The sequence below is a fragment of the Phalacrocorax carbo genome, chromosome 4, assembly GCF_963921805.1.
Source record: "Phalacrocorax carbo chromosome 4, bPhaCar2.1, whole genome shotgun sequence".
In the NCBI taxonomy this organism is placed as follows: Eukaryota; Metazoa; Chordata; class Aves; order Suliformes; family Phalacrocoracidae; genus Phalacrocorax; species Phalacrocorax carbo.
The window spans coordinates 26,958,248-26,979,115 of record NC_087516.1 but is presented as its reverse complement, the minus strand read 5'-3'; the positions used below and the strand labels follow the sequence as shown (position 1 = coordinate 26,979,115).

General features: G+C 44.3%; 1 protein-coding gene across 1 annotated transcript in view; it reads right to left on the bottom strand.

Annotated features, from left to right (window-relative positions):
* Nucleotides 1-19,328, bottom strand: part of LIMCH1 (LIM and calponin homology domains 1) — a 184,351-nt gene extending 165,023 nt beyond the window's left edge. Inside the window, exon 1 of the mRNA XM_064449349.1 lies at nt 19,013-19,328. Coding sequence (XP_064305419.1) covers nt 19,013-19,108 — 96 coding nt within the window. The 5' untranslated portion in view covers nt 19,109-19,328. The remainder of the gene's footprint in view (nt 1-19,012) is intronic.
* Nucleotides 19,329-20,868: the final 1,540 nt, after the last annotated feature.

Here is a 20,868-nt window from a genome sequence, read left to right as displayed (position 1 = left end):
AGATGTTACTGACTAGCCTGCCCAGCCCTCTCTCCTACCACAGGTATTTCAAAACTCCTTATGTATGGACTTCTAATTCATCATGACTTCTTATTTCCAAAAAGTGACTGTAAGCATGAAAAATGTTATATTCCAGCTGAAACGACTACACTAAGCCAGAAAATTCATGATGGACAAGGTCTTTGATCGGCTTTATCTAGGGGGGTTAAGACAGAAGGTCTACAATGCTAGCCAGAAGAGTATTAATAATTACAGTAGTTTATTATCTGTTAGCAAGGGAAATAAATCACTGGGACTGTATCCTGGTAGAATAAAAAAAAAAAAACTTCCTAGCTAAGGGCATTTCAGACCTGCTTCTTCCCTGTTAGACCAGGTAAGGGTGGCACACGGTCCCAAATCTTGTGACTCAACAGCACCCACACTGCTCTCTCATTTAGGCTGGTGCCAACTTTAAAGCATACAGTCCAGTGAGGTATGAGAGCAATGGAAATGAGAAGACAGGAGAAAAGGAAACTGCTGAGAATGATAAGGAACAAAGAACTAGTATTAAAACAAGAAAAAATCATTAGATCACTCATATCACAGGAGACTGGGATTGAAAGCCTTAGAGAGAAAAAGTTCAGGCAAGGACAATGATACTTCCTTGCCTGTATAATTTGTATGTAGGCAGCAAAAGTAGGAAAGAATAGCAGGGATTTGAAGAGATGATCTTCTATTTCAGCCAGCTACATGGCTTGCTCTGAGATTTAAATACTCTCCTGGCTGGTGCCACTGTACTCAGTTGTGTTACTAGTCAAGTCATTTATATCAAGCTTTTGATAGCTGATTACTAATCACACGTTGTTCATTTGCTATGAGTGCCTGGCATCCCACTGCATGGAAGGGAGACATAGCTGTTCCTCTATAATGCTACAGAATGCTAAGTACATGGCAAAGAATACAAGGTCTTAAAAATCTCAAATAAGCGTATGGTCTTGAATCTATTTTCTCCATACCACAGTCCTCGTACTTACAGTGATGGGATGAAATAAGATTCACGTTTGCAAAGAACTTCTTTTGCAAAGATACTATCGTGATGAGCACCACAAAAGTCTGAGAAAGTAATTCTGTTCTTGGGATTTGGTTTGAATAGCACATAATAAACATGGCATAGGACTGCATGTTGAACAGTAAGGAGAAAGTGAAACACTGAATAGCTGTTCATTAAGAGCTCTGCTATTCATACTGAGCACTAAAGAGATACTCAGAACAAACACAGCAGTGACCACGTATTTAATATGCATGCCCATGAAGGAGAATTGAGCTTGCAGAGACAACGCTATTGTATTATCTTAGCAGGCCTGACCTTGCAAATTTCATCACGTTCTCCAAGACTGAAGACAGAAACTAACACATGTAATTATTCAGATCATTCTTATTTCACTTGTATTTAGCAGTCTTCAGTGAGATCAGGTTCTAAGATGCTGGGCACTGTATGAATAAAGTGAAAAACTGCCTATTTCCCCAGAGAAAAATAGAGCACACCTCTTGGTAATTTAACATTTTTAATTTTGTACATGCAATTCAGCTCAACAAATGCCGCAAGCTCAGGCCAAGATGAAGTGCCAGAAGAGTGAATGGTCAGACAAAGTATATGCTCAAATGAAAAACACTAAGGAAAAAAAAAAGAAGTCCAATGGAAGAGCTTTCTCATGCTGTCGTGAAGTCACTTAGTTTGGCTGGGCTTTAGTGGAGGCTGAAACTCCAGCCGTAGCCCGTGCATAGCAGAGATGTTCTATGTATACAGTAAACTATCATTTGCATTAGCATTCACTTGTCTTCATGAACAGCAGAGCTTGAACGAAGGCATGAAGCCAGATTTTCTGGTGCCGTATATATGAAAGCCCTATTGGCGTAAAAAGTCAGGTATGCTCAAAAGAATACACTGAGCCTTCCTCAGCTCTCTGCAACATTATACCAACTGATCCGTATGGTATTAGAGGCCAACATAAGATCTAAAAAAAGAGAAGTACCTAAAAATGCAAATAATTATGTTTTTGCATAGCAAACAGCTGGTTGTTTATCCTTCAGGTTATGGAATTTACTTCTGGTAACCTAACTTAAATCCACAACAAAAAAGAGCAAACTGACCTATGGCCAAGTTAGTCTTAGCACACCAAATTTCTAAGGCAAAATTACAAGTCTCCTGTAAAAGTTCAAGTATATAATCTTATGGTAACAACCAACACCACCATCAAAAAACCAGGAGTCGTCACTCTATTTAAATGTACAGAACATACTATAAAATCAGAGTGCTAGAAAACAAAGCTAGTGGATGCCTGGACTCAACATGGAAAGAAGAAGCCATCACCAATAACAGAAATGCAAAAAAATATGGTCTTCCAAGACACACACACAAAATCTCCCAGTCAGGGACTAAATACAGAAGTCATCTCGAGCTAAAATCTTTACTCCAACCTGGACCACTGTCAAACTCCAGGCAATACTGGTAATAGACATATTGCACAGGCGTTGCCATAGGTTACTTTATAAAACTGTAATTTAAATGAAAACGGAAGCAACGTGGTGGGATTTTGGCTTGTAGGTCAAGGCTGGCAGTTTTTACTTTAATTGCAAAAACCAGAGGCCCAGAAAGACGTATTCCACTCCTACTGCTACCAAGCCTAACTGGATCATCTTCTTGGTCTGCAATGAGGCCCTAAACTTATCCCTGGGACAGTCAAGTACAAGACAGTTCGAACAGAAGGCATGGGATTAAAATTCTTTGGCCTTTGAGAGAAAGCTGAACATGTAAACCGAGTCTGCCATTTAAGAAAAAAAAAATCCATTTCTGAGTACTGACCAAGTAAGTCTTTCTGCTGATGACATTTAAGTAAGCAAGTCAATTTTTACAGTTTCAAGAAGATGAACCTTTTGTTTACAGACATGGTAGCAGGATCTTTTTTTAAATATGATTTAACATTATTCTGTCCCTCCAGAGACAGAATTCTGCTGTGTCAGATCATACTCATGAACACACACTGCTGTTCAAGATATTTTCCAAATATAAAATGGGCTGGTATTTGAAATTAGTAGTGTCTTACATCAAAGTCAGTTAAGTCTAAAAACATTCTGTTCTGCTGATTTGTGTTATATTGAGAATTTACCTCCTGTTGAAAGGGACATCAGTTCTTTTGGCCTTTTATTCATGGCTTTGTTCTTTCTAATAATGAAAACCACCTTTGTTTTTTTCCTTTCGCACCCATGGTTAGCCCGTGAGAAAACTGCTCACCAGAAGCATATCAAATTCATTCAGTGCACTCTGGCAGCAGGATAAATCCGAACAAATTGATGAGCCTAGGGAAAGGGTATTGGTATGATAAAAATTAAGGGGCTATCATGATTCTTTCTGGAATTGCACAGAACATTACAGACACAATGTGTGAATAGGTGTCACTGGAGCCGAAGTCAGATGCAGACCATGAGAGACCATTACATATGCTTAATATTCTCTTCATCATGCATGAGATCCAATGCCAGTGGGAAACATATGAGCAAAACAGATGTGGCAAGAGATGCACCCCAATCAGAGTTCTTCCTTTTACCTGCTTATCAGCAGCAAAACAATCTGTATAAGGAAACAAAGCCTCTCCATCCATTCTGGACCAGTGCCAGGGCACACTAAGCTACAGATCCAAACCAGAACTGATTCTTGATTTTAATTACAGGAGGAATGCTTGCACACTAGCTTAAAACTGGAGCTCCCAAACCATAAGACACAAGTTACTTCCAAGTGACTGCCAAGCAGCAGAGAAGTGAGAAGAATGGCCATTCAAGCACTAAATGCCCCCAAAACACAGCGTACTCTCCTCTGGCTATCCCCAGCCCAACTGTACTGACAGGAACTACTGTTGCCAGCTCCACAAGGAGGACACCAGGTTGATGGAACATCACCTGCACCGGCACCACTGCTATCATAGAATCATAGAATGTCCTGAGTTGGAAGGGACCCACGAGGATCATCAAGTCCAACTCCTGTCCCTGTACAGGACAAACCCAAGATTCACACCATGTTGCCCAAGTGCTTCTTGAATAGCGTCAGGCTTGGTGCCATGACTGCCTCCCTGGGGAGCCTGTTCCGGCGCTCTGCCACCCTCTGGGTGAAGAACCTTTTCCTAACACCCAACCTAAACGTCCCCTGGTACATCTTCCTGCCCTTCTCTCAGGTCCTGTCATTGTTCACCAGAGAGAAGAGATCAGTGCTTGCCCTTCCTCCTCCCCTTGTGAGGAAGCTGCAGGCCACGATGAGGTCTCCCCTCAGTCACCTCTTCTCCAGGCTGAACAGACCGAGTGACTTTAGCTGCTCTTCATATGGCTCCTCCTCTGAACCCTTCACCAACTTCATGGACCTCCTCTGGACACTATATAGTTATATATCCTTAATGTACTGCGGCACCCAAGCCTGCACACAGTGTTCAAGGTGAAGCCGCACCAGCACAGAGCAGAGCAGAACAACCACCCCCCTTGACCGGCTGCAATGCAGGGCTTGATGCACCCCAGGACATGGCTGGCCCTCTTGGCTGCCAGGGCACGCTATTGGCTCACACTCAACTTGCTGTCGCGCAGAACCCCCAGGTCCCTCTCTGCAGAGCTGCCCTCCAGCCACCCATTCCCCAGTCTGTATGTACACCCAGGGTTGCCGTGCCCCAGGTGCAAAATCAGCACTGTTCTCATCATCACCACCATTACAAGAACCCTCTTCCCAAGACCGTGCTACCCATATGACCAAATTTGGAAACTGCAGTAATCATCTTCAGGGAGTGAAGAATACAAACACATGCTGAGAGAAACCTTTTTATTGCTGACAGACTTTACTAAGTGTTCAGGGAACAGTTGTATACAGAGCCCCAAGTACACACATGGTATCTGTGGTGCCCCAAGAGCAAGCAAAGCTGAATGAAGTCTGGCTTTTAAGGTTTTGGCTTGAAAAATATTGTGGGGGAGAGGAAAGGTAGAGAAAGGAGGGTATTTATGACAAGTCTTTACTCCTTGCCCATGTGAGAATTAAGCTGGAACTCTAAATATGAAATATGAAGGATGCAGGGCAAATTAAAAATTTTAAGCACTACAGAATTACTGGTTTGATGGGTCTGCCAAATGATGGCACACTCCCAGCAAAGAGTTCTGGCTGCAGAAAGCCCATAATCCCAATGAATAACTAACTGGGAATAATGTCAGCAAAACAGCTGTCAGGATGAAATGCTGTTCAAGTTGACTAGAGGAACAACTGCCTAGAGCTGGAAAGCAATAGCTTCAGCCCAGCCTCAAAGCAAAAAGCAGGAGCTGACACAACAGTTTAACTAACATCTGCCACCACCACAACCTTCTACCTTAAAAATGGGAGTATGAAGGAGGAAGACAGAAGCAGCAAAGAAGCAACTGTTGTCTTCAGAGACACAGCAGTGTAACTCTGGCATGAACTTGAGAGTTATCCAAATCCATTCCAAAGAGAAGATGAGGCAAGTCAGTACCTATCTGTACTTGATGCTCTTCACTTTTTACTTATGTGGAAAGGGATACTAAATGCTGATGCAAAGTAACTGTTAAGAAAAGAAACAACTTCACAGAAACTATATACCAGAGGAACTCTATTAGGTTCTGCTGAGCAGCTTACTGAAGGTAGAATTGCTATCCTGTATTTCTAGCAGCAAGAGCCGCATCTCCCCTGCATCATGATCCTGACTCCAACCAGGACTACCCAGAAAAAAAGAATTAGAAATGCCTGGTACCCTCTGAAGTGCCTATCTGTTCCAGGTTCCGTTCTCTTTATGCTTTCTGTCCAGACTCTGCTCCACCTTGTCTCTTCCCTTCTCACAACTAAATTTCTTAAACTTTTTTTCTCTGTATCATATTTGGACTGGCTTGTTCAAATGGTAAGACAGCATAAGATCAGAAGCTCAAGGCATAACAGTTGCTCTGAGCCAAGACCTTACATACTTCGTGAAGCTGCAACATAACAGCACAGGTAGTAAGAGATACTGCATTTCTTACCTAAGAAATATACTCCAGTTCCTATAATGGTGGTTGAAGTGGCAACGCAGCTTTCAGTCCTTCAAAATAGCAGTAAAAAGAAGGGCCCACTCAGAAACCCAGGAACAAGTTTGGAAGAAAAACCTTGAAGCTATATGGACAAGAAGGTATGAAGATACAAGGAGGATGGATGACCAACTACACAGAAATTCAAGTAAGCTTGCAATAGCCATTCTCCTACACAAGGATATTTAAAGCACTTAGGGCACAGAGGATGCAGACAGCTGGCAGCGTACATGTGACAGATGCATCAAGTGAGTGCCTTTTGCCACCTATACTGCTCTGCATTAACAGATGGGTTACTGGGCAGTCATTTACAGACAACAAAATCCCCCAACCTTGCCCATACAAACTGCAAATAAAAAAGCCCTCTAGTCAATCAAAAGTCAGATTTGAAATCAGATGAGGAAGAAAGAGGCATTCTGATTTATTAGCAAGAACAAAGTTGTAATTCTGCTAGTTGTATTAGTCCAAATGATCTGTCACCGCACTGGGAGTGAAAGAGCCACAGTTACTACACTCTAGAAATTCCCAAACGCACCCTTTCCCTCCAACAGCCTCATTAGACTTATGGCAGGAAGAAATGATAGTTCTGAGGAGCAGAACAAGTACACAGGCCAACAACTACTGCTTCGAGCTCAGTTGTTTATAAAGACACTTTCATGACAATCCATAAATGCAATCGGCTGTGGAGGAATTCAGACAGCGGCTCCTTCCATCTCATGCCATTGTCCTAAGGAAGTCTGCTACGATACACCTCTGGGCAATACAGCACATGAGTGTACACAGTTGGGGTGACCTTCTCCCCTTGCCAGAAGCTTTCTACATCATAGAAGAGCCATTTTTCTAACCTGCTTTTTGTGAAGAAATGAAAGCTTCTCCTAAAAGTAAACACAGAGTACCAGCAAGAGTTTGACATGTGTAGGCACCTCAAATTTGTGGACACTATCACATCTGCTTCACCAACCACTTAAAACTGCAACTGCATGCAAGATGTAAGTCTAAAGCACCCTCCCTCCCCATCAAATACAAAAATAGGAGCTTAAGTTTTGCTCCCTCCATATCTTTTGGTGTATGAGATGCCTATCTTTTCCCTCTCAATCCTAAAAGAAAACTTGAACCTGGCTGAGGTTGCGCACGCTGGAAAACATTCACCGCCCACAGCCAACACAGACAGCCTCTTCTCTATCAGCACTTTTTCCAACAGCACCTATTTACAGGGAGTAGTGGAGCCCACTTTGAGCTGCGGGGAACTGTCACTTTGATACTTCATACTGGAGTTCCCCATTCTGTACAAAGGCTGCCACCATTGCTACTTATGGAAGTCAGCTCCTCCTAGTCACATAGCCCTGTACTCCATGCATACAGTGACCGGATACTCCCCTTTCCCTACACAGAGATTCCCCTTATACTCTTCCTTCTCTTGGGAGATACCAAGAGGCAGGAAAAAGGCAGAAAACAAAAGCTTTCATCACAGTTTGACACAGCACCACTTCCAAGCAGTCTGCTCTGTCTTTGATCTATTGGTTTCAAGGCCCTTAATGTGGGAAGCTGAAATGCAAGTTTTCTCCACACAATTCTAAAATGAAAAAGAAAACCCAGTGTGGCACTGAAGAATTAAGCGGTGCACTGAAAAACTAACAAATATTGAGGGGAGCGGAAAAACCACAAATACCAGATCTGCCTATAACCAGAATGTGCACTCGAGTTTTGGTTGAAATCCAAAATGAGGAAGTCAAGAATTAAAACTATTATCCAGCACTGCTACATCAGAGACACTACCAAACTACAGTGAATGGAAATTAATGGATAAAATCCCACAGGCACTGGTAGACAAGTTTTCTATTAAGTCTTACTGGAATGTCACCTCAGAGCTACCCCTGTGAATTTTCATTAAGTTATCCCACAGCTATCTACAACATCTTTGCGTACTTTCTCCCCTGAAGCTACTCACAAGAAGCAAAATGAGGGAAAAGAATGAAGTAGCAAAGCAATGAGATGCATTTTTAAATGAAAGCCTGGATCTTTTTGTTTAGGATACTCTGACATCACTCTAGCACCAACTGCAGTGCATCCTTCTTATGTGAGGCTGGTAGAAATGCAGTTCGATGTTCGTCTTTGAAGAGCACCCATACCAAGTGACCCTCTGCCAATTTAACTGGGGACTGCTTCCCAGGAGAAAATAATAATGGAAAGATAAGTGAGGGACGTGAAAGTACTTTGCAGCTTCACCAGCTCTATTTTTAACACCCTGCTCCCTTTACTCTCATCTCCTCACCGCGAATATCTAAACCCTCAGCTGTGCTGTGCCAATCTAAGAGGCTCTGGATGCCAGCAACCATAACGCAACAGTCACCACCTCCACTTTCAGAAGTGGCCACGTGCCTGGGCTGTCCGGAGAGAAAAATGTAACATTGCCTTCAGCCCGCGCCTCCAGCAGGCAGAATCACCCGCCCTGGCAGAACGCACCCATCAGCCCAGCACCCTTGGCACAGGAGCGACATGGGTAGAGCGGCACTGATCTGAGGGAAGGAGGAAATAAGGCCCCAGCAAGACTGAAGATCTGCGTGTTCGTAATTAAAATGTTTTGAGAGCATTTTTGCTTCTCTTTAGAAAAGGCAAGCTGTTTCTAATAAAAGATCATTTGAGTCGCTTGAACTTTGTTGATTTATGAGTTTTTTCATGTTTTTCCAAAACTGAAGGCCCCTTGTCGAAATAAAAATTGGTTTTGGGAGGGGCAAGATGTTACACGAAGCTTTTTTATCATTTCTTTCAATTCAGGAGAGAGTCACGTTTATGACTCACCGACTCTGACACCTCCTTTTTCTTGCCAGCATATTTTTTTCCTGGAAAACAGTTTATTTTCTTGGCTATCTTTAATTGACCCAAACACCGGCAGAAGACAGACACCACACACACACGCCGTCAAATCAGGACTTTCCTTTTGCCAAACCACAACTTAAAAAAACTAATTAATCAGAATCAGGAAAGTGATAGACAGGAAACACACTTATATAGTTACTGTCTTTTCTTTTTTCTGTTTAGATTACATATTTACAGCTATGATTCTGGATTGAAAGAAAACTTCCAAGAATTGTTTTTGTTGCAACAATACATGCAAGTTCACCCACTGAAATGAATCACAATTATCGCACAGAAACAGAGTCAAGGGATTCAGCGCTGAACACCCTGGCACGCTGGGCATCACTGCCCACGCCTGTCTGACAGAGATGAGGTGGTCACTTTGCCTCTCCTCATTCCTCCCTCCCCTTCCCCAAACCCAGCCAGAAAACACTCACTGCCAAATAGCAGACTTTAGCTAACACACCACGGCTCCGTTTCAAATTAGAAAAAAAATGCAAAATAGAGAAAAATTGTTAACATAGGCGAGCAGTTAATAATACTTAAATAATTATGCAAAAAAATGGGGGGAGAGACTTCAGTGCTTTTCATCAGACACTGAGGCTTCTTCAGTTCACTGTCAGAGAAAGTAAAAATCTCTTATTTAAGAATTTTCTAAATTAGTAAAGTAGGTATTTGGATGAAGTTTTCAGAGTTTGCTTGGGGGGGAGATGGAGGGGAGCACCCAATACACCCATGTCAAGTATAAAACATGCACCACTGATATTCAAGAAATTAAATCATTATGAGTTCCACAATTTCCTGTAATATTTATATGCTATTGAAAACTGAAGTGATAGGTTTGGATTTGGGGGTTACATTTGTTTTAAGACCTTGCTAGGAAGACCTCTAAATTCCACCAGAGCCACAATCTTCTGCTGTGATGCAATGGCATAATATAGCTCTGTGCATTTCATGGAAAACAGTGCTTGCTAAGAAAAGCACCACAAACCTCAGCCCCCTGTCCTCTGTAGCCACACAATCATTCCGCTCCCGCTTGAAATCAGTTATTCATGGGCATCAGCCTCTGCTTACGCAAAAGCAAGACTGTGCTTCTCAAGTCAGAGCAAGGGTTACAACCGTTTGTACCAGTCTGTGGCCTGCTCCTGAAGTACAAATTCATCTAAGTTTCCTGGCCTTCTGGTTTTAGTGGAAAGGTCATTTGGATGGTTTTTCTGCCGCTCTGGAAATTGAAAGTTCCAATACTGGAAGATACACTTCATCTACAGTTCACAACTTCTCCTTCCAAGGGTCCTATCCTGTGTAAGGGACTTCAGATGATGGAGTGCTATCAGGCATTATCAACACCATATGTTAAAGCCCTTGACCTGCACTTTTGCTGAATGCATCAGGTCTAAAATAAATTTTGCAAACTCTTCTATATTAATCTTTGTACAGATTTCAGCTCCTCACTGTTGGTAAAAAAACCTAAATCACAGCACTGTATGATCCGAGGAACAGAAGGCAGGTACCAGCCTAATTTACCTTTTAAATTATACTGAAATCCAGCCAGAGACTTGATTGCAATATTGCATGAGATCTACCAACGCCTACAGGAAAGGAAACAATAGGGAACGTATTTACAGTCGCAGGATGACGACTCTTGGTTTTTTGCACTACACAGAGTATGTGCAGCCACTTTCCCTATAGCTTGTAGATAACCGGAGGGCTGAAATTCTTCTGAAGCCCATGGAAAGGTCAGATGGAGGTAGGGAGATTTTGGAGGTTGGAATAATATAAGGGAAAGACATCACAGAGAATTTTTCCTTTCATGCTGTTCCTGAAAATCACTGTGGGATCACATAGTGCAAAAATCCCTGTCTTATTTCCAGCACGAACCACAATCATGGAGAAAACTTCGTGGAGGAGAGATTACTGAAGAGCATTTCCCTCTTTACCTTACTCATTCAGCCGTACAGAACAGAATTAAAGAATTGCTTTGCCTGCCTCCACCATGCTGCTCCTTAGCCTGTGAAGTGCTCTGTGAATCACTGACAATGACGCCAGAGCCAAGAAGCCACAGCAGCGTCATTTTTCAAAATCTTAGCTTGTCAAAGTTGGTTTCAAAATCAACCTGTCTTTAATATTAGGCATGAGACCTCAAAACAGCAGAAACCAGCACAATAGGGTTTCTCTTCAACTGGGCAAATGAAGTTGATTTTCTCCTTTCCTCACCAATCAAGAAGTCACCAGGCTATTTTAAGTCAATTTTAACATCAGATGCAAGTTCTATTATTAACTCTGTTGTTAAGATAGCCATTCTGCTGAAGTAAGGATTACTAGCAATAATCACTATATATACACACATACTAATAAAAAAAATCCTAGTTAACAGTAGCAAGTTATACTAGAACTGAGCTGAGTAACTATCAAGGCAGAAGATTCTTATAACCAACTAATGCCACAAACAAAAAACTTGTGAGGATTCAGATGCTAAATCCTTAAGGAATGAAGCCTGCACATCATCTTTTCAAGATCTGAAAAGTAAGGGAAATAATTTTAATTCCTTATTGATCAATTATAGCAGTGCACAATGAACTACATTTAAAAAAAATTAAAATCTCACCAAGCCAAGGAAATCAGTCGTATTTACAGTTTTCTAAAATAAAACAGGTTTAGCAAAAATCATTAGATTGGAAGCCAAACACATTTTATACTGCCCTGAGGAGTTTCTACAAAGGAAACTCAGTAGCTTACCCTGAAAATGCCTGCCATAAGCCACAGGAGTTTTGCTTTTGTATAGAAGGATCTTGTTCATATAAACAGGCTCTTGAACACTACGATAATTTAAGCAAAAAATAAATTAACATTAAAAATAAAATTAACTTATGTTCACTCACCCACTGTCAAGAAGTCATAGATGCATGGAACAATTCAGGTGAGTAGGGCCCTTGGAGGGCCTCTAGCCCAACCTCCTGCTGCATGCGAGGGCAGCTCTCAGGTCTGACCAGGCTGTTTCACACTTTGCCCAGTCAGGCACTAAATCTTCCAGGGATGGTGATCTCCCAGCCTCTCTGGCCACCCTGTGTCAATGCTCAACTGGCCTTGTGGTGAGGAAACTTTTCCTTACACCAGGCCATAACTAATCCTATTTTATTTTATGACAAGTATCTCACCCTCGTGCCACATACCTCTGAAGTGCCTGGCTCTGGCTCCTCAAAAACCTGCCCACAGGTGCTGGGAGGCTGCTGCCTTGTCCCCACAAAGCCACCTCTCCCAAAGAAGCCCAGCTCTGTCAGCCTCTCTCTCAGGGCAAGTCCTCCAGCCCCATCCAGCCCTGGGGGCTCTCTGCTCAGCTCCCAGCTTACCAATGCTCCTCCCGCACTCTGGGCCCCGAAACTGGATGCACTGTTTCAGGTGTGGCCTAGCAAGTGCCAAGCAGAAGCAATCAACCATGTCCATCAATCTACCGGCTCCAGAATAACCACAAACAGCTAACAACTTCTGCTGCAAGGGCACTGTAGACTCATGCCAAGCCTGTTGTCCTGCAGGTCCCCACACATCCTTTTCAGCATAGCTGCTGCCCCAGCAGTCGCTCCCCATCCTGTCCCAGGTACAGGGAGTACATTTATTATGTTTATAAAAATAAAAGGCAAAAATAGAAAGTTTTGGGTTGGGGTTTTTTTCTTTTTCATTTTAAGCTGGGTTGTGTTACAGTTCTTCACATTCTTACAAAGCTGTCTCGAGGACACACTCTGCAGCCCTTTCACCTGAGACAGCAATTAACATAGCTGGGAGAAGCTTCAGCTACCAATTTTAATGTTATGTTGTTGGTGCCATAGTAGCTGTTGTAGCCATCATGATCTAAGGGACTGAGTGGGGCAAGGGAAGACAGTACTTTCTTCTTTAAATGATATATTGGAAGGAGAAGGGGGAAAGCTTAGATCTCCAGGGTCTGCAAGCCAGAACATTCATACCTTCCCCCTATGCAGCTGCCCTTTTAAGTGACACTTTCACCCCTATAAATCTTGCTTTTTCTATAACATTGTTCCAAGAGCGTTCTTGCTCAGATGCTTGCAGAGAACCAGTACATAAAAGTGTTGACCCCTGGATGAAAAGCTTCTAGACCGGTAGCTTTTCCAAACAAAAAGTAATACAGTTTTTATAACTTCTTGTAGAATACCACTTCCCAGATCGGCCAACACATTTTAGAAGCTAGAAAAAATTCTGCTGTATAAATCTGCTATTTATCCTCCATACTTGGGAAAAGAGTCCACCTTCCTTTCTAGAGGACAAATACTTTCCTTAAAACAATAATAATTTTAAAAAATGTAGTTAACACTAGCAGAACAAGTGCAATGAGGTTACATAGCTGCATTAACTTCATTAACTTCTACATTAACTGCATTAACTTCTTCACCAATTTCTTAATGGCATTCCAGACTCTGGTGTTAAGGGCAGATCTTTTACCTATTTTAAAATTTTAGTACTGAAAGGAGAAATTAATTCATTTTTAAGACAATTAACAGCTCAGTCCCGCATTTCCTGACATTATCCCTTTATCAATAGTATTGTTGTTCTGATTGTTCTCACCCCTGTGCCAAGTGCTGCTTGTAACATGGCTTAAACGGATCTCATGACAAGGGAATTGGGTCCGTGTATACAGGACAGAAGGTTGGCTGCCTGGTAACCGGGAGAGGAAAAAATTTCTAGAAGGTGGTAATCTGACAGGGTCAGAGAGTTTGGGTGGATTCTTCTATCCCCTTTAAATGAATTTGGTTTTCATTCCACTGAATGACTAACTTAGCCAGAATGAAGAGCATCCCATCCACCCTGTCTGCAGTCCCTGACTGCTGCCCAGGAGGAGATTAGAGATAGCAGTGAGGAATTAACCTCCCAGCCCAGTCACTATAACCACAATAAGTTATTCTGCATTCATATCCATCTAGGAACAGAAGCCAGTCACACACTTTTTGACTCTTCGTGGTTGCCTTATAGACACTGTGGGAAGGATTCATCTGGCCTAACTTTAGCTGTCCACAAATCAGACAGCTTGCCTAAGCCATCTGCATAGGTTTCTTCTAGTCTGAGAATACGCTTGCTCACTTTAATAAATTAATTCCCAATATGTTATGTAAAGTATATAGGTAAGACTCTTCCAGCATTAGAAGAAAGAAAGGAAAGAAAAAAACAAAAGGCTAAATAAATGCTGAGAAATTTGGACTGTAGGCACTGCCTGCAGGCTAATTCAACAACTTCCCTACAGTATTTCATTAATAAAACCGTGCAGTCTTAAAGCTTAGTCCATCATCTACACTTGAATAGCTGTATTCAAATACTCTCACAGGCAGCCAGACTGACTTCTCTGGAACTGTTCACTGGAGAATATGTTTGCTGGATTTGATCTGTTCCTATCCAAGTAACGGCAAGACTGCAGTGGCACCCAAGGGTCCCAGTCTGGCTAGAGGCACCACTGTTCTAGGAACTGTATCAATGTCCAGTGGAACTGGAGTCCCTATTCAACGATCTTAAAATCAGCTTCAAAGCAAAGGAAACATAGATGTCTACACATATTTGGAAACAGAAACACTCCTGTGGGACACAGGTTACTCGCATAATCTGTGAATCCATTAGTTTATAAATACATTTCACCAAACGAGCTTAATCTCTGACATTCCTCAAAGTAAGGGCACCTCACTTAGTGTCATTCCACATTTTGAAGGTGATATAAACAAATTTGTGTATTCCTCAAGCTCCAGGACCCCCCAGCAGATTTTTCCAATCAAATCCCTTCACCAAGTAGACGAGATTTTGCCAATTAACTACTTTCATCTCCTTTTAAATTATGTTTTTGCAATGGGACCCATAAGCCTCAGCTCTCTCGCACTTCTTCCACACAAAGGAGAGACACCCTAAAAACCCCTTGTTTCCAGACTCCTGGCACAAGACACTCACATGAAGTTTATTTGCCTGAGTCACTTTCCTGGTTTTTTACCCTTCATACTATTTCACAGAGACAGTGGTGCAGAAGTGGCGTTCCTATTCTGCCGTATGACATGACACATCCAGAAGCACTTAGAAATATAACTGGCCCCACTGCATCTCCAAGAAGAAACACCACTGCTACCAACTCAAAACTGCCACCTTAAATATAGAAATCTAGGAGAAGTAAGCGTTCTGCTAGCAGGAAAAAAGAAAATAACCCACACACACCCAACAAACCCCTCTGGTTGAAAAATTTGTCCTTAACAAGAGAATTCTCAAAGGCAATATATATATATATAGGAGAAAAGTAGCAGATTTATTAGAGGTTGATGGGTTTTAGGCTATATACTTCTAGAGGGAACAGCAAGTCAAGCACTGACCATGGCAGACAGAAAAACATGACTTGTTTATTGTTGCCATACAACTATAAAGGAAGCATTTTTATCAGCTGGCAAAGTTTCTAAGGAAAGTGTCTACAGAAAAGCCATCCCCAGTTGAACCAAGTCTCAACAATGAGGAGAGAGCATATTAATGAGGCAAGGCTGGGAGGTGTGATGAGGAGATAACAATACCCTTAGGAGTTACACTGGTATTAAATGTAACTTTATTACTGTATTACTCTCTTACAAATCTTTGCAGCTAGAACAACTCTGTTTATACAGATGTTCTTTCAACCATCAGTTATTCTAGTTTAAACACACATACAGGGAACCTTGACATTTTTAAATTACAGGCCATTAGATTAAATTAGATTTGTTATTTTGCTGTACTAAGCCACTAGGCTTTACATGGCTGATATAGTCTTTCAGTGAAACTGAGATACATTAATTGAAATGAGATACCACACCTTTAATAATGCAGACTGATGTAGCACTCTCACGGGGTTTTTCATTTGGTGCCTTTATTTTAATTCCTCTGAGTGCTACTAATACAGTTCACTTTATCATTAAGAGGGCATTCTTCACTTAAGTAGCACATGCCAAGCTAAACTAAAATAATAGAACTGGTTTACTGTTACACAGAGGGAAGCACAGTTGATATTTATACAAAATTAAACACATGTGCAAGGCTGAACTCCAGTTTCCTACCCGAAGCAACTTGCAATCAAAGCAGAGAATCCACGGAATTCCAAAATCCCACCTTCCGCAACGTACAGATGACACCAAATCTATCACCACTCAAAATACTCTCTTACAAAACACAAACTGTTAAATATATAAGCAGCAGTAAGAGTCAGAGCTCTCACCCTTTTCCCTGCTCAGGGGAACACTCCAGTGCTACTGGTTCAGAGCTCCAGGGGAGAAACAAGAGGATCATTATGAGGATCCACCCAAACTTCAGGGCAACTCAGACTCCCCTATCCTGCAGAGTACAGATTAAAGTAACACTGGCAAAGGAAAAAGATGACTTCTGGCACGCAGGGACTTGCTCTGGTGAAAGGTCACAGACCCAGTGAGTAGAGACAAGACCCCTAAGACCTCTGAACCAGAGGAAGAGAAGTACCTCAATCATTGCAGATCTAGACATTCATCACTTCGTGTCTTGGCTCCCCATCTGTAAAATGAGGACAGCCTCCCTTTCCAGCCCCACCAGAGCAGAAATGCACTGCAGACCACAGGATGGATTCCCGTCAGCGCTACACAATGGTGACAGTGCTCACACAAGGATTTAAACCAGATGAGAATCCAACTAGCAAGTCACACAACTTAACCGTTAGAAATAAAAATGCTCAGAAAGCTCAGAGTTTTTGATCTGTCCATTTCTGCTTTCATTTCCTCGCAGAGCACTATTTTACAGCCTAAGACAGGTTTTAAACTGTCTCACACCGCTAACATCCTCGCTAGCCTGTCTTCACACTAGGGAAGTCCACCAGCCCTGCTTGCAACCCTAATAGTTTTTTCACTTTTTTTGAGAGAGATGTCATTTAAAATGGTCAGAAGTGAGCTGGAAGACACAACGTACTGGACATTTGTTAACCTCTCTAGGCCAAAGAATAAATTGGTGAGAGACAATTACAAAGCCAGCTGAATTAAATGGGTCTAGTAGCGAGACACAGCACGACCCGTTTTTGGTTTTCACCCAAATCAACAGGGCTTGGTATACTGAATGTTGGTATCTATAGCATTTCTTGACTTTTTTAATTTCTTCTTAAGGTTGACATTGCTTTTCAATTACTTTGGACTAACGTGTCAAGATCTGCATAATTCACTCAGTCCAAATCATCCAGGTTTAGAACAGTGAATGCTAAGCAGATTTTTGGAAGAGAGAATCACCCTCATGCTCCAGAGCTTAAGCCAAACTGAGATTAAAAGGAAATATAACGTATTAGGCAAATTAAGCCACATTTGCTTCACTGGCAGCTTCCCCCTCCTTTCTGTTAGTCAGGGCATCCACTCTGGGCACTGCTGGAAAGGCAGATGCTTCCCTCTCACACCACAGGCATGGCAGTGCTCCAGACTCCTGACACACTCCCGCAGGCAAGAGGACAGGGGCAATAGTAACAGCACATTACAACTTTGCCATTCACGCATCAAGCAGATTTTAAAAAGTGAAGGAGGAAGCACAAGAAGTTATAGACAGCCTCTTTTGTGCGCATAGACCTCTCCGGCCTGTGTGGAGCACACAAGGAGTTAAGAGCCCTTCTGCTCTGCTCACCAGGCTCTGGGTCACACAAGAACAGGCGTGAGACCTCCAGTCACAGTGAGATGCAGAATAAACTGCTCAAGAGGGAAGTTTCTGCCCAACCCACAAGTTTCTGCTCTTGTACAGGAAGACTTTAAGTCCCTTAATTATCATCACGCCTGGAGTGACTGCTGGCAGCTTTGTTACCTACAGAGTACTGCCATTGAGTTCTTGGCTTCATTAGCAGCGAGCAGAGCTCATGGTCACAAGCTATTTTATGGACCATACGTATGATGGAGTCATGTGCCTCCCTCTTGGTCCTGTACTACAAAGAAGGCTGTATAGACACCGGTGTATTCATCTTCCCAAGACAACCAGTGTTTATATGCACTTCACTTTTCCTCTCCCAGGCTGCATACTCACCTTTCCTTGGCATAAAGGCCCTTCTTTTCACATTCCTCATTGTTCTTCTGCCTCTGGCCCTACAGCAGCCCGCTTACTGTGCCAGTGCCAATTCCCTGAAGTCTGACACAGCATTACCTTTCCAGCTGATATGGGAGTGAACCATTACAGTCTAAAATTCCCAGGGCGTCAGTGAATCTTGAAGTCACAATAATTTTAACACGAGTTTGCCTAACCACTGTCAGAAAACAGAATCCGCCAAGGCTTACTAAAAGCTGCAGATTAAATCCAAAGCCCACAGCTGAAGGGAGCTGTTACCCTGGTATCTGGGTTTATACCACCTTCATGCGTGTTTCGTACCAGCCATCAGATGAAGAGTTATTTAAAGTGTCTCTATTGTTACATGCCAAAATATTTAACTATTAAATTTCACCCGCCACCTGCCCGTCTTTGCATTTTATGGCACAAGCAAACAGCAGGCAGATCTATTTTTCTGCCCTGCCTGAAGAGCGAGACTGCGTGTCTCTCCTTGGCTCGGCTGAGCGATGGGCGAAGGGGCTGCAGGGGAGCTCTGCCGCGGGTCGCGCTGCCCCCAGCCCCCGCAGCGGTGCTGACTCGCCCGGGTCGCCCCTCCGCGCACTGCGGAGCGGTACCTGCGCGGCCGCGGAACGCCGCCGCCCGCGGGAGGGGAGCTGGAGGGGCGCAAGGCCGCAGGTTTCCCCAGCAGGGAGGGGGGTCCCTCGCCCCCCGACCCCCCCGGGACGCCGCGGGTGGGAGCCCCGCAGGGGAACGCGTCCGCGCCGCGCACCTGCGCGGCTCCTGTTTACAGCCGCCCCGTTCATTCCAGCCCCGGGGGCGGGGAGGGGAACGCAATTAGGGGATTCAGTTTGGAAGCGATGCGCCGGGAGGGGAGGGACGGGGTCCGTCCAGAGGCGCGCGCGCTGCGCGGGGGCCGAGTAGCGGCTCGGCGGGCCCCGGCCGCCCTCCCCGCAGCGAGCAAAGCGGGGCGGGGGAGGGAGCTCGGCGTGGAATAAAATGCCTGCGGACCCCGCGACGGGTGAGGGAAGGGCACCGGGTCGCCCCGCCGCCTTACCTCGATCCACTTCTGAGCCTCGGTGAAGGCCAGCTCAGGCTGGGGGGGCTCGGGGGGAGGCTGCACCTCTCCCAGCTCCAGCCCGGCACTGGCCATCTGCAGGGCTGCGGCGGGGGAGCGGGCAGGCAGCGAGCCGCCAGCCCGAGGTGAGCCGCGGCCGCAGCAGGGGGACGCCGGAGGCCGCTGCCTTCCTCGCCTCGCCTCGCCTCTCCTCCTCCTCCTCCTCCTCTCGCAGCCGGGGGGCGGCGGCGCTCTGCAGCTCGCCTGGCTGCGGCTTGCCTGCGGTAACCTCTCCGCCGGTGCCCCGTTCCGCCCGCCTCGCCGGCTCGGTCCGTCCTCCCTCCCTCCCTCCCTCCCTCGCCTGCCGCCCCGCCCGCCCGCCCCGCCGGCGGAGGGGAGCCGCGCCGAGCCGAGCTGCCGGCTAAAAATAAATCAGACGGGCGAAAGCCGCTTTGCCTTCAGCCCGATGCAAATGCCCGCGTCGCCGCCTCCCGCCGCCAGCATCGCATCGCGGGAGGGGGCGGCGGGATGATGGCGAGGCCCCCCCCGGTTTGGCGGGGGGTAAAGGGGGGCAGCCGATCCCCGCACCTCCCGGAGGGCACGGAGCCGCCCGCGTATGCGGCGAGCTGCTGGCTGCGGCGGTTGCATTGAACACCTTAACGGCACTTGATGCTATTGCACGAAGCACCTGAGAGCGTCCGGGCCTCGCTCCCCGCGCCCGGACCCTCCCCCGGGGGCCGCGGGGCCCCGGCCCCGGCCCCGGCCCCGGCCCCGGCCCCGGCCCCGGCCCCGGCCCCGGCAGCGGCGCGCCCGCAGGTGCCGCGGGCGTCTCCCCGCGCTCCGCGGCCCCGCGAAGCGGGCATCAAGGTGTGCTTAAAAACCACCGTACTCTTTTTTTTTTTTCCTTCCCCTTTATGCGAGGGAAGAACACAAACTCTGTCCTGCAGAGACATGTGAACTCGTGTTGTGGGAGCAGTCCTAGCTCGAGCAGCTGCTCTGGAGCCTAAGGTTAAGCATAGAAGTTTCTAGAAACAGGGAAGAAAAAAATCTTCACAAGGCCTTTTTAAAGCAAAAATTCTGAAAATCTCTGCTCATAGGTGTTTGGAAGATGAGCCGAAGTTACTTGTTTATGTTTATTCAAGCATAGAAAAAAAAATCTGTGTGCTGGAAACACAGGTGTGTGAACATTAACCCCTACAGCTAAGGGGTTATTTTGAGAGGGGTCATAACTGGTCACATTCTCAGCTTGTGATAGTTGTCAACAAATTTTGATGAGAAGCAAACTATAGGATCTACTTTTCAACATTCTTTTATTTTAGGCATGAATTTGCCTTGTTTCAAAACTCGGGATTTTAAATCTTGTTTATGGTTGTAAATTAGCCAAAGGAAAAAAAAAAAAAAACCCTCTGACTTCAAATATAAGTATGTCATGTAAATGCATATATTTAACTCTTTTACCGTTCTGGGATTTTGTCTTTATTTTCTTTGCCTTTTGTTTTGGTCTTTGTTGTTTGAAATTCACTGGAATAATGAAGGGCCTAAAACCAGGAGATGAGTTTATAAGGATTACTCTGAGAACTGCAACTAGATGAAAACTAGATGAATGGTAATCTAATCTCAAACATTTAAAGAGAAATAATAAGTGTGTTTTGAAATACTTATGCTAACACAAACTGTTTTCTGATTCTTGTAATATTTAAATAACACTGATGTATATCAAGCATCAATTAGATTTATTCTCTTGGGGCAGTGGAAGACTAACAATTTAAAATAATTATCCTACCTCTTTTTTTATCACTGCACAATATCAAATGTATGATTTTGCTGTCTGGTGATGTCAGCGTCACCTTTTGGAG